This window comes from Nyctereutes procyonoides, unplaced genomic scaffold (genome assembly GCF_905146905.1).
Source record: "Nyctereutes procyonoides isolate TBG_1078 unplaced genomic scaffold, NYPRO_anot_genome, whole genome shotgun sequence".
Lineage (NCBI taxonomy): Eukaryota > Metazoa > Chordata > Mammalia > Carnivora > Canidae > Nyctereutes > Nyctereutes procyonoides.
The window spans coordinates 55,115,138-55,128,101 of NW_026575043.1; the positions used below are offsets into that span (position 1 = coordinate 55,115,138).

At 55.3% G+C, this 12,964-nt stretch overlaps 1 protein-coding gene across 1 annotated transcript; it reads left to right on the forward strand.

Moving 5' to 3' along the window:
* On the forward strand, positions 1-7,404 carry PHETA1 (PH domain containing endocytic trafficking adaptor 1). The gene is made up of 4 exons (XM_055322791.1): positions 1-160; positions 1,844-1,926; positions 2,745-2,888; positions 4,754-7,404. The coding sequence occupies exon 4, from the start codon at positions 4,771-4,773 to the stop codon at positions 5,482-5,484; it is 714 nt and encodes a 237-aa protein (XP_055178766.1). The 5' UTR covers positions 1-160; positions 1,844-1,926; positions 2,745-2,888; positions 4,754-4,770; the 3' UTR covers positions 5,485-7,404.
* Positions 7,405-12,964: the final 5,560 nt, after the last annotated feature.

Genomic DNA, 12,964 nt, shown 5'->3' on the forward strand with positions numbered 1-12,964 from the left:
CTTCCGTCCGAGCGGAGCGCTCCCGCGGCTGCGCCGGCCGGGCCGCCCCGGAGACAAAGCGCCGCCGTTGCTGCTGCCGCCGCCGCCGCCGCCGCCGAGTGGGTCCCGGGCCATGGCCGGGCCGCCCCGGGCGCCGCGCCTCCCTAGGCTGCACGGAGAGGTAAGGCTGGCCTGGCGGGGTTGGGGGGAATCTGCGGGCGGCTCTGCTAGGAGACGCGAGCCCGGGCTCGGGCCGTCGTGGGCCTCGGGGTCCCGGGCTGTGGGACCTCTGCTGGAGACAGCTGCTCGTCTGCGACCGCACGCTACTGGTCGTTTACGCGTTGGGGATCCCGGCTGCTGGCCGGGCTTGGCCCACGACCCCCCCGCGGGGGACCTCCGCCGCCCGCGAACTCTGGCTCCGGCGTTCTGCCGCGGAGCACCTCATCTGGGGCTCTGGCTGCCCTTTAAGGAAAACACCAGACACAAAAAAGGGGCGGAGGGCAGCTAGGAGCAGTGCCAGACCTGGAGAACCAGCCTCTGCGCGAGCTCGAGCTCGTAGGCCGCGGCTGGGGCGAGGGTCCTGGAGTCCCCACGGCCCCTGCTGCAGAGGCGCTCTGGGAGTTCTCGGCACGCTTTTCCGCCGGTACCTGCCACACCCTATTCTCCACCCCCCTCCGCCCCCGGTGACCACTGTTAGGGGACACTTGTGGCAGCTGGATTGTCTCAGCACCTGCGGTCCGGCTTCTTGAATTGAATGCCAAAATGCCATGCCTCAGTTTCTCCAGTCCTGGGTTCCTGGCCAGCTGTGTCTCTGGAGACCTTGAGCTAATCATTTGCCTTTTGGACAGCTGCTTTCCTGAATGTTCACTGCCTGCTAAACATTTTGCAGAATGGATTTATTCAACCCTTCCTAGAGGGATAATACTTGTTACTTATCTTATTATTTATTTTTTTTTAAAAAAGATTTTATTTATTTGAGAGAGGGAGAGGGAGAACGAACAAGCAGGGGGAATGGCAGGCAGAGGGAGAAGGGGAAGCAGGCTTCCCGTGGGGGCAGGGAGCCCCATGCAGGACTCCATCCAGGCCCCTGGGATCATGACCTGGGCTGAAGGCAGATGCCTGAGCCACCCAGGTGCCCCAGAGGAATGGATATTAATATTCTCATTTTATAGAGGAGGCTCACCCCGACTCACAGTGGCAGTGATTTTGGTGCCTTTCCCATAATATGCCAGTGGGTTTTCCTCATTGAACCCACTCCACAGCCCACCTGACAGATGAGGAAACAGGCTGGGAAAGGTGAAGTGACATTCTTAAGGTGGAGGGCAGAACCTGGCCCTGGGACTGGAGGGAGACCAGGCTCCCTCCCGCTTCCTGCCTGGTCAAAGGCTGTTGGATCAACAGCAGTACCCACAGTGGACTCTGAACTTCTTGGAAAACAGCATGAGTGTGAGGAGATAAATGGGTGACCAGGCCCTCCCAGAGGTGGGAGCCCGCACCCCTGCTGCTTCCTACCCTCCCCTTTTTTTGCTGGACGGGAGGAGGCAAGGGCCATGGGCAGAGTGGGTTCTGTGCTGGATGGTGACTTGGGCTAAGCTGGCCCCATTTGGGCAGTAGGGGAAGAGGGCTGCTGAGCATGAGGGAAATTGCTCTTCATTGGGCCTTAATGGGGTGGAGACCCCAAGACCAGCCCCTTTGTGCTGGTTGCCTGGAGCATGTGACTCCGGGCACAGCATTGTGCCTTTGGGCAAGTTACTTTACCTCTCTGTCTCCATTTTCCAGTCTGTGAATGCTGGTTTATGAATAGATCCCTTCTTACGGGGCTGTTGAGAGATTTCAGAAGATAACTGTCTGATTCATTCTACAGGTATTTGAGCACCAACTACATGCCAGGCCCTGGAATTCAGGCAAAAAAACCCTGCCCTTGTAGAGTAGGCAAAGATGACCCAGGTAATTTCAGATTGGGGTGTAGGAGAATGATTGGGGTGGGGGATCTCTTGCATATAGGGTGGTCAGGGACTGCTTCCCTGAGGAGGTGATGGTTAAGCTGAAACTGAAGGATGAGAAGTCAGCAATGTGAAGAAAGAAAGGCATTCCAGGCAGGCAGAACAGCCAGGGCAAAGGCTGGTGTGTGTGTGTGTGTGTGTGTGTGTTTGAGGAACAGCAAGGAGGCCAGGGTGGCTGGAGCTGAATGAGCAAGGGGGAAAGAGACAGGGGAAGGGCACTTGGAGGCCGTGGGGAAGACTAAATGCTGGAACAAGTAGGGAGTCATGGAAGGGTTCATAGTAGAGGAGGGGTATGGTTGGACTTATCTTAACAGGATCCCTCTGAGGGGAATGGATTGTAGTGGGGCCAGGGGAGGGGCCAAGGAGGGAGCTTGGCTCTTCAGGGACATGGAAGGGGCAAGGGTGGAGGCAGGGAGAGTCTGAGGAGGCTATTGCAGCTGTCTAGGCGAGCAACGATAGGGACCTAGGATGGGGAGGTGGTAGACGGCAGAGATATTAGGCCACTGATTTGGAAGAGGTGGTGATGGAGGAATCAGCTGGGCTTGATGAGTGAGGGGGAGTGCGGGGGGGGGGGGGGAGAAGGCAGAGCCATTTGCTGAGAGAGTGTTGAGGGGAGCATCTGGCAAGGCAGAGAAGAGTATCAATACTACCACTGCTGAGTGTATACCGTGTGCCTGGCACGATGCTCAGCACCTTCTATAAAGTCACTGTGTCATCATCACAACACCCTGACATAGGTGCTATTATGATCCCATTTTACAGATGTGGAAACAGAGGCCCAGAGAAGCTTAAAGCTTGCCCGGGGTCACACAACCTGGACACTACAGAGCTGACATTTGAACCCAGAGAAGAGCAAGCCGACAGCAGACTGGGCAGAGGGCAGGGAGGCAAGCAGTGGCCTGAGAGGTAGGAGGGAGATGGGGCCAAGTAGGGTGGGTGGTTCCTGTGAGAAATGGAGCCAGGGTCCACATACAGTTGTTGGGGTGTAGGGAGAGCTCATGAGTCCTGTTTTGCAGACAGAGAAACTGAGTCTCAGAAGGGCACCCTATGTCTGAAGTCACTCAGTTCAGGTAGGCAGAGCAGGGATTAAACACCCACCACCCTGAGCCTTCAGCCCTGAGCCTTCTCTCTGATGTTGGCCCCACTGCTAGGTCAAGACAGGCTGATTTCAGCTACCAAATCATAGCTCATGTTGCCTCTTCCAGGAAGCCTTTCTTGACTGCTCAGGCAAGTTAGATGAGGTAGATTCAGTAGGGAGCAGTTGTTCCCCTCTCCTCTGGGTCAGGATGCCTGGCTTGGCAGATGCTCTCAGGAGAGTCACCAGCCATATGTCATTCCTCCAGGCCCTGTGGAAGGCACCACCTGGCTGGGGAATGAGCATTAATTGAGTACCTTCTGCAATCCAAGGACTTTACATCCTTTGCCTCTTAAAAATATAGCTACTGTCCTATGCAGAGTGGGGCTGTAAAGCCTGAACAAAGTGGTCATGAAGAACTCTAAAGGGAGGTATGGCTAAGTTGGGGGCCCATGTTCCACCTCCCAGTTAGTCTCGTCTGGCCAATGTTGCTCCCATCACGTTCTCCTTGGGGGAAGGTGGATAAAAATCACTGGGCCAAGTGTATAGAGTTAGATTGCTCTGCTTTAAGTGAGCACCTGATGCTGTCCCCACCCCCTTCCTATAAGTGTGGGCCAAACCCTGGGCCTTTTATCTGGGTCACTTCATAACAGTCTTTTCTTCTCCTTCCCTTCCCCCTCTGCTTCGGCCTCACCAACCTCCTGGTTGGTCCTCAAGCACAGCAGCAGGTTCCTATCTCAGGGCCTTTGCACTTGCTGTCCCCTCTGGTATGTGCCTGGAGCTCCCTCCCTCACCTCCTTCAGGTCTCTGCTCAGGTGTTACTTTCTCAGTACACCCTTTCCTGACTCCCATTAAAATCAAACGCTCCTTTTGTCCCTAATACCCCAAGCCCCTTCCCTGTATTATACTTTCTACAGCACTGCAGACCACCTGGCAGATATATTTTATCTGTTTGTTAATTGTCTGCCCCCTTCACCTGCCACTAGCACGTCAGCACCACAAGGCCAGCGACCCTCTCTGTCTTGTTTACGGGTGTATTCCCACTGCCTGCAACAGTACTTAGTACATGTGGGTGCTTAATGGATGTTTGACCAGTGAAGTCCCCATAGCCTTCCAAAATAAGTTCTGTTCACATCCCCGTTTCATGGATAGGCAAATCAAAGCTGAGTTATAAAAGCAGAGCTGGGACCTGGAAGGGACCACAAAAAGATAGCTGGTCTGGTTTCTGGGGATGATGAAAGCATCCATGCCTGAAATGAGGCCTAGGCTTGAATTTCAGTTCTGCCCGACTTGCTTTGTGACCTTCTGCCAGTGACTAGCCTCTCTGTCCTTTGTTACCCCATCTGTCAAATGGGGAGGTGCTAGGCCCTGCCAGTTGAGGTCTGCTGCGAGATTAAACGAGTTAATATATAGAAGATGCTTGGCACGCAGTGGTCACGCTCGGCCTTACTCCGGGGAGGCTCCTGGGGCCAGTCAGACCTGGGTTGGGGCCCCGGCTCTGCCCCTGAAGGGCTGTGTGAGCTTGGGCAGCCCGCTTCTGCTCCGGGAGCCTCAGTTTCCCTACCTGTGCGAGAGGAGCGTTGAGGGCTGTGGTGGCCGAGGGTGGCAGGGAGGTTGCGGCGAGGCTGGGGGGGCGGGGGCGCCTGGTGGCGGCGGCCGAGTGAGTCACCGCTGTCCTGGTCGGGGTGGGGGACAGGCCCCGGCGGCGCGGCCATGAAGCTGAACGAGCGCAGCCTGGCCTTCTACGCCACCTGCGACACCCCAGTGGACAACTCGGGCTTCCTGTACAAGAAAGGCGGCCGGCACGCGGCCTACCACCGCCGCTGGTTCGTGCTGCGCGGCAACATGCTCTTCTACTTCGAGGACCGGGCCAGCCGCGAGCCTGTGGGCGTCATCATCCTGGAGGGCTGCACGGTGGAGCTGGTCGAGGCCGCCGAGGAGTTCGCCTTCGCCGTGCGCTTCGCGGGGGCCCGGGCGCGCACCTACGTGCTGGCCGCCGAGAACCAGGCTGCCATGGAGGGCTGGGTGAAGGCGCTGTCGCGGGCCAGCTTCGACTACCTGCGGCTCGTGGTGCGCGAGCTGGAGCAGCAGCTGGCGACCGTGCGGGCCGGGGACTGTGCGCCGCCGCCGCGCCGGCCCCCGGCGCTCGCGCCCAAGGAGAACGGCTGCGCCTGCGCCGTGTGGAGCGCCGAGCCCCCCGCGCCCGGCCCCGCCCCGCCCCGGCCCCGCCCCGGCCCCGCCCCCGGCCCCGCGGGCGCTGCCTCCCGCTCCAGGCCCGGCCCCCCGCCGCCCCTGCCCCCCCGGCGGCGGGTCTCGGAACCCAACGGGCCTCTGCACGCCGCCTCCTTTGTCCGGCTCCACCAGCAGTACGGGCAGGAGGTGAGGGCGCTCAGGAGCCGGTGGCTCAGGAGCCGGGCCCAGCCCTGAGGCCCCCCGGGCCGGGCCGGCGGAGAGCTCCTGCTTTTGGACCGAGCTCAGCCCCAGGCCTCGTGCTGACAGGCCCTGCCCTGGGAGGCCAGGGGGGCCCGGTCCTGGGGAACCCTGCTCAAGAGACGATGCCGATGCCGGGTGCCGAGGGGTGCTTCAGGACTGTGGGATCCGCAGGGGGCCGCATGCCTGATCCTAAGGAGCACCCAGGGGCTCGGTTTGCCCGAGGCCTGGTGTCCAGGGCACTCCCGCCCCAGGCCCCGCCAGAGTCACCTGGCAAAGGCCTGTTGCTGGTAATAGGCCCTGCTGGGGTGACCGGGACCTCGTGAGACTCTGTGACCTAAAAGGCAGTGCTGGGGGAGCCCCGGTCCTGGCGGCCTGGACTGGACCTGGTCAGAGAGAAGCCTTGGCCCTGTCACACCACACCCGGGTTTGACCTCCTTTTGCTCCAGGGCCTGGCTCCAGGTGTCCTTACTGGCGCCAGAAGCAGGTGCAGAAAGTGGCACAGGAGCAGATTTTAATGCCTGACCGGTGTGGTGAGATTGCCTGGTTCCAAGGGCTCTTGGCTTGGAGTGGGGCTGAGGCAGGACTTTGCCCTGGGCCTCAGCCAGGCCTTGAGGCGGTACTCCTGGTGCAGCAGTGGCCCTCCAGTTTGGGCCATGTCTTTGTCCCTTTGGGGGTGCTCACGTGCCCTCCTGACACTCTCTAACCGCCATATATTTAGCCTCCTCCTCCTGGAGCGGGTCCTCTGCCCCAGCCTAGGGTGGAGCCTCTCAGGAGCCGGCCTGATCTTGTCCAGTCCTGAGCTGGGCAGCCGTGGCCTGAGCTGACTTTCCAGCAGGCTCCCCAGGGATGGGTGGCCGTGAGCGACTCACCACCCAGAAAGGGTCTGGGTGCTGATCTGGTACTACAGAGAAACAGCTGCCAAGCTGTGTGTTTGGCTTCTGGAACCCTCTCACTCTGTCACTGTCCCAGCCCACCTCTGCTCCTGATACTCTGGTGGAGAGACCAGGTCTTATTTTGCTTCGAGATCGCCTGCTGTTTTACTGTACTTACCACAGTGGCCATTCTTCATCCAGGGAGAATCTCGGGGGTGGGGCTGGGGCACCCCTGGCCCACAAGCTGGGTTATGTTTACAGTCCTCAGTGCCCCACACTGGGGATCACCTGAGGACACGTACGCCCCAAACTGTATTTCCCCAGAGGGTCCCTCTCAGTGACAGTCAGACTTGGCCCTGAGGCCCCTTCCTGCTGTTTTTGGAGGCCTTGGAGCTTGGGGAAGAATGGGGGGTGTCTGTGTCTACAATCACCAGCTCACTGCTGGCTCAGTTGACTGGGGCTTCAGTTTTAATTTAATTTTTAATGCTTAGGGTATTTTATCCCCGCTAGCAACAGAGCTTGGTGTTTTCACTGCTTTTGTTTCTTGTTAGCTGGTGGGAGGGCTTGGCTGAGGGTTTTGGGGGCAGTTGGAACTGCCCCCAAGGAGAAGGCCAGGAGCCAAAGGCACCTCAAGAATCTCACCTGGTTCTCCACCTTCTCCCCAGCAAGTCCTGTTCTCCTGACAGGTGCCTCTGGGGGTCTTTGTACGCTTCCCATCCCCCTCCTTTCCAGGTCCTCAGTGGAGGGGGTGGGGATGGTTGCTCTTGTCCATAGGCTCCGGGTCTCCAGGGAGGTTAGGAGCTGCCCAGAGCCCATCTCCTGGCCAGACCCAGCTGGTGGGATGAGGGGTTGGCCCCTATTCTGGTGCAGGTTTACAAGCTCTATAAAGGTACAGTGCCTACCACTGGCCCCCCTTCTCCACCCCCCCCCCAATAAAAAGCACAAGATGGGGTCAGGCTGCCTCCAGAGTTGGGTGGGGACAGAGACATCAGGCAGCCTGGGAGGGAAATATAAAGGCGAAAATAAAAGATTTATCAAGTTATGACTGACTGTGTCATTTCTTCCTCCATCAGAATCCTTCATGGATTTGTCTAGCAGGGCAGGCCCTACAGGAGAAGTGACTGGTGTATGTTGGGTGCCCATGGCTGATGCTCTGCCAACCACATCTCAACCTCATGGCAGATGCCAGCTCCATTTTACAGACGAGGAAATGAGATTCATGTTAAGAAATCTAAGTTCACACAGCTGAGCCTCTAGAATCCTATGGAAGAAGGGCAGAGCCTTCCAGAAGGATAAGGGGGAGGAGGGTATGGAGTTGCAAAGTTCCTTTTCAGAAGTGAGAGGAGGCAGGGGGAAAGTGAGGATTGATTGATTGATTTTTTATTTTAAAGATTTTATCCATTTATTCATCAGAGACACAGAGAGAGAGAGGCAGAGGGAGAAGCAGGCTCCACGCGGGGAGCCCGACGTGGGACTCGATCCTGGGTCTCCAGGATCACGCCCTGGGCCGAAGGCAGGCGCCAAACCGATAAGTCACCCAGGTGTCCCTGATTGATTTTTTAAAGATTTTATTCAGGGCAGCCCCGGTGGCTCAGCGGTTTAGCACTGCCTTCGGCCCAGGGCCTGATCCTGGAGACCTAGGATCAAGTCCCACGTCGGGCTCCCTGTGTGGAGCCTGCTTCTCCCTCTGCCTGTGTCTCTGCCTCTCTCTCTCTCTCTCTCTCTCTCTCTCTGTCATGAATAAATAAATAAAATCTTTAAAAAAAAAAAGATTTTATTTATTCATGAGAGAGGCAGAGACACAGGCAGAGGGAGAAGCGGGCTCCCTGTAGGGAAGCCGATGTGGGACTTGATCCCAGGACCCTGGGATCACACCCTGAGCCAAAGGCAGATGCTCAACCACTGAGCCACCCAGGCGTCCCGTGGAAAGTGAGGATTTAAAAGTTAACTGTGGGCTGAAGGCCTGACAGTTGGGAGGAATGTCGGCGATAGCAAACAGAAGAGTTAAACCTGCCTCTCTTCACAGATCAGTTTATGGTGGCTGCCTGGGCCCTGGAGTGAGGAGCATTCTAGCTTTAGTGCTGGTTCAGAGGGAAAGAACCGATAACTGTTTAGCGATGTCTGCCATGAGCACAGGGTGGATGGTGGTGATGCTCATGCTGTGTATCTTAGACTCATGGAGCCTGTTTGCTGGGCTAATGGGGGATTCACAGATGGGAAGGGGCTGGCCCAAGGTCGCCCAACATGATGGACTAGGCCCGAGGTCCTCCTAATGTAGATTCAGAACTTGAGTCACATGTCTCCCTTGCCAGTCTGGAAAAATTGTGCACATTCAGGAAAAGGTGGCTTAGGAGGAGTAACCTACAGTCCTCAGTCCGCAGAATCAAGTTCAAGAATAAGAAATGAAAAATACCAAGGTCAGGGAATCCTGCTGCTGTGAGCAGCCAGTGTGCTGAGTAATGACTCCTACCCCTCCTGGGACCATGGCTGACATGGGAGCTGGGGAAGTGGTTCCCCACACGGAATGAATCAGGGTGCTCCCTGTGGTATTTGTGACCACAACCTCCGCAGGGTCTGGGGTATAGGATGGGGGAAGTAGCAGGAGAGACAGCCTCAAGAGGGAGGGTCACAAAGGGTGCTGTTGCCTGCCAGCTTTTTAGGGTTGGACTGTTTCCTTGCAACATCTGAAAGGGGGACGGGAGACAAGTTGGTCAGTACCCAAGTGCTGTGCACCTACCTGCTAATAATATGTCAGTGTTTCCTTTTGACTGAAGGGGGATGTTTGGGGCACGTGTCTAACAATGACTAAAACATCCCAGAAGCATGACAAAGTAGGGGAAATTGTCCTTACCCAAACACTCTTTGGGGGATATTGTATATATTCAGAGGGATATTCTGAGAAGCAACTTGGGGTAGGGGTGAGAACCTCAAGGAGGGCCACCAGGCCAGAAACTATGGGCTGTGCCCATGGTTGCCCACATCCATCTCCCCTAAATGGTTAGTTGTGCTGCTCCCATTTGACTTTCAGGGATCAGCTAAACTTTAGCTCCTAAAGAATGGCTGTGTGGCTGAATTTCGGCCAAAGAGATGTGAGTATAAGGGTCTTCTTGATTCTAAAAAGAGACACAGGGCAGCCTGGGTGGCTCAGTGGTTTAGCGCAGCCTTCAGTCCAGGGTGTGATCCTGGAGACCTGGGATTGAGTCCCACATCGGGCTCCCTGCATGGAGCCTGCTTCTCCCTCTGCCTGTGTCTCTGCCCCTCTCTCTGTGTCTCTCATGAATAAATAAATAAAATCTTTAAAAAAATAAAAAATAAATTAAAAGAGACACAATGAGGAGCTCTTCATTGTTCTCTGGTGGTAAGTTATGTCTGATGCCTAGAGCTGTAGCAGCCATTTTGTGATCATGAAGTAGGCTGCGCTAAGGAAAATATGCCCTGCTGGGTTTTGCACACACTTAAAGATATCCTTGAGCTGATGAATCTAAGGATATCTTGTTATTTGAAGTAATAAATGTCTTTGTTTAAAGCTTTGAGAGGGGGACGCCTGGGTGGCTCAGCAGTTGAGCGTCTGCTTTAGGCCCAGGGCATGATCCCGGAGTTCTGGGATCAAGTCCCACATTGGGCTCCTACAGGGAGCCTGCTTCTCCTCCCTTTGTCTATGCCCCTGTCTCTCTTTGTGTCTCTCATGAATAAATAAATAAAATCTTAAAAAAAAATAAAGCTTTGGGAGGAATGTTTTTGTTATTTGCAGCCAGAGGCTTCCTAACGGGTAAGTTCAAGTGATTTGTAGCTGTTCCCTCTAAGGAGCATGGCCCTAGGGTACCAAATGTAGAGCTCCTGTCAGCTCAGTGGGGAGAAGGTTAGTGCTGGATGGTATTCCCTGGGACATCCTTTCCTTGGAAGACTTCCATCTCTTGGGAGCGAAAAAATACTGAAAGAATAGCACTGCACCTTCTATGTTCTAAGTGGGGCTCTTTTGTCTCAACTATCCACACCCAACTCCTCCCCAGATACCTTACCTGACTTTACACAAACTTAGCTATGGAAAAGTTTCTGCTCCTTGTCCCAGTTTCTAAAATTGCTCCTGCTTGTGGGTACCAGGTCCGCCTCAGGTGCATCCCCCAGGGCTTAGCACTGAGACGCCAATCACTGCCTCCCCTCCCCAATGAGCTCACTCGATTCTTCCCTCCTGACTGGTTGCCTGGCAGGTGTTGGTCCTCAGACACAAGCTGAGCCAGGCAGTGTCCCGAGAAGTTGGATTTGGAAGGAGCAGACTCAGGTGTGAGGGCTGCCTGTGAGAGAGACTGGTGCCCCAATGTCCGGCTGAACCCTCCTGCCTTTGGATTTCACGGATCACCTCTGGATCTTCCCAATGAACTGTCCACACATCTTTAAGTGAATCAAAATATCTCTCAACCCAGCCATTCCCGACTATGCCAAGACACCCAGGGAATGTTTGTTCTGCGTGCCTGTGCTCTTCTGTTCCACCAGCATCCTTCTGGGGGGCCTGGCCCACCCACTGGGGCCAACAAAACAAAATGAAATTAGGACTGCCTCCCATTTACTGACACCTATGATGTCTAGTCACTTGGAGAGGGGCGGAGGTATGGCTTAAAAATGCAGATTCCTGGGTTCTGGCTCCCGGAAGTCTGGGTCAGTAGGTAACAGGGATTTTAGGGCCACAGCTTAGGAAATGCTCATTTAATCTTCAAAGAGACTTCTAAGGCAGTGTGGTAGCCAGCCCCCATGAGGGGCCCTGATGATCCTTGCCTCCTGGTGTCCCTGCCTTTGGGCTATCCCCTCCCACCCTGAATCACGGCAGAACTGCGTGGCCAAGAAAATACTGTGGGAGTGACAGTGAGGCTTCCAAATCTGGGTCCCAGAAGACCGCGCAGCCTCTGCCTTGCTCACTGTTGGCTGCCATGTTGTGGGGATGCTGGAGCAGCCCTTCCAGAGGAACTGAAACCCTCAGCCAACAAGCCAGTACCAGCTCAACAGTCTCATGGGAGTGCACCATTTTGGAGGCAGATTTTCCAGACCCAGAACGGCCTGGCCTTCGGAAGACTGCAGCCCAGCTGGCGGCTCAATGGTAACCCTCGTGAGGGATCTAGGAGCCAGAACCACCCAGTTACACCACTCCCAAATTCCTGGCCCAAGAGATTGAGAGGTAAATGTTTACCCTTTTAAACCACTAGGTTTTGGCGTTATTTGTTAGGTGTTAAGAGACAACAACACAGATAGATACTATTATGATCTTGTCCATTTTACAGGTAAGGAAACTGAATCTCATTGAAGGACTCTAGATTGCCTGATAGTGGAGAGTCAAACCCAGGCCAGGCCAAGTCCAAAGCCAGTGCTTTTAACAACTACACCCTGGAGGGCTGGAGAAGGTCATGAGACCAAGACTTACCCCTTCATTGTGGCAGATGGGGAAATGGACTTGGGGGTGAGGAGTCACCTTGACTAAGGTCACTCAAGGTGGTGTCCTTGCTCCATCCCTACTGCTCTTGAGTTTGCAGGAGTGACTTCAGCCTCCAGGGTGCCTGCAAGGGCAGACCAGATCCTAGAGCAAGATACACCCTGTGCCGTTAGCTATGCAGAGCCTGGCCTTTAGAAGGATCTCAAGAATAGCATCCCTGGGGCAGCCCCGGTGGCGCACCGGTTTGGCGCCGCCTGCAGCCCAGGGTGTGATCCTGGGATCGGGTCCCACGTCGGGCTTCCTGCATGGAGCCTGCTTCTCTCTCTGCCTCTCTCTCTATGTCTCTCATGAATAAATAAATAAAATCTTAAAAAAAAAAAAAAAGAGAATAGCCACCCTGGCAGGCCCTGGCCAATCAGCCTGGTGAGGTCTGTTTTTTTTCACTCACCAGTAGGTGATGGGAGGTAGGGCTACTGGCCCAATGCAGGAGCTTAACTAGGAGCCAAAGGAGGGCAGGGGTAGGAAGCAAGGACCATCGAGGCCTGAGGGTCAGGGCCTATGGTAGGGGTGGGCCCTACTGCTCCCCTCTGGCTTGCATCTCTCCAGGCAGATGGAACCTCCTAACCTCCTAAGGTGCAAGTTTGACCATAGCAACTCCCTCTCACACCCTCTATGGCTTCCAGTACCCTCAGGAGAAAAGCCTATTTCCCACCATGTCCCAACGGGCTTCAGCATCTGACCCTCATCCTTCTACTTCCTTCCACTCCCACCTCAAATTCCAGCCTTCTTTGGACCTGTTTCCCCATGTTCTTGTCCCTGCTTCTCCCCAGCTCCTATAGTATTTCAGGTGTCAGCTGCAATGTCCTTTCCTCCAGGAAGCCTTCCTGGACTCCACTACTTATACTCTCATGGTTCCCCATGTTCCTGCCACTGAGTCACTGAGCACATGTAGGCACTCAATAAATACTTATTACCTGGACAGTCACCAAATTTCCCCCAACTCAACTCTCTGCTCTCCCCCGATTGAAAATTACTACCTCTCACCCTCCTCCAAGTCCTTCCCTGCCTTCTCGTTCCCTTCTGGCCTCACCATTCCCCACTCGCCTGTGCTCCCTAGTTCAGAATTCCACATTTCTGTGTTTTTTACCGCATTTTCCACTCCAGATGAGCAGCAACTGCAGAC

Coding starts and splice junctions, on each gene's coding strand:
- PHETA1 (XM_055322791.1), top strand. CDS start 4,771: ATGAAGCTGAACGAGCGCAGCCTGGCCTTCTACGCCACCTGCGACACC.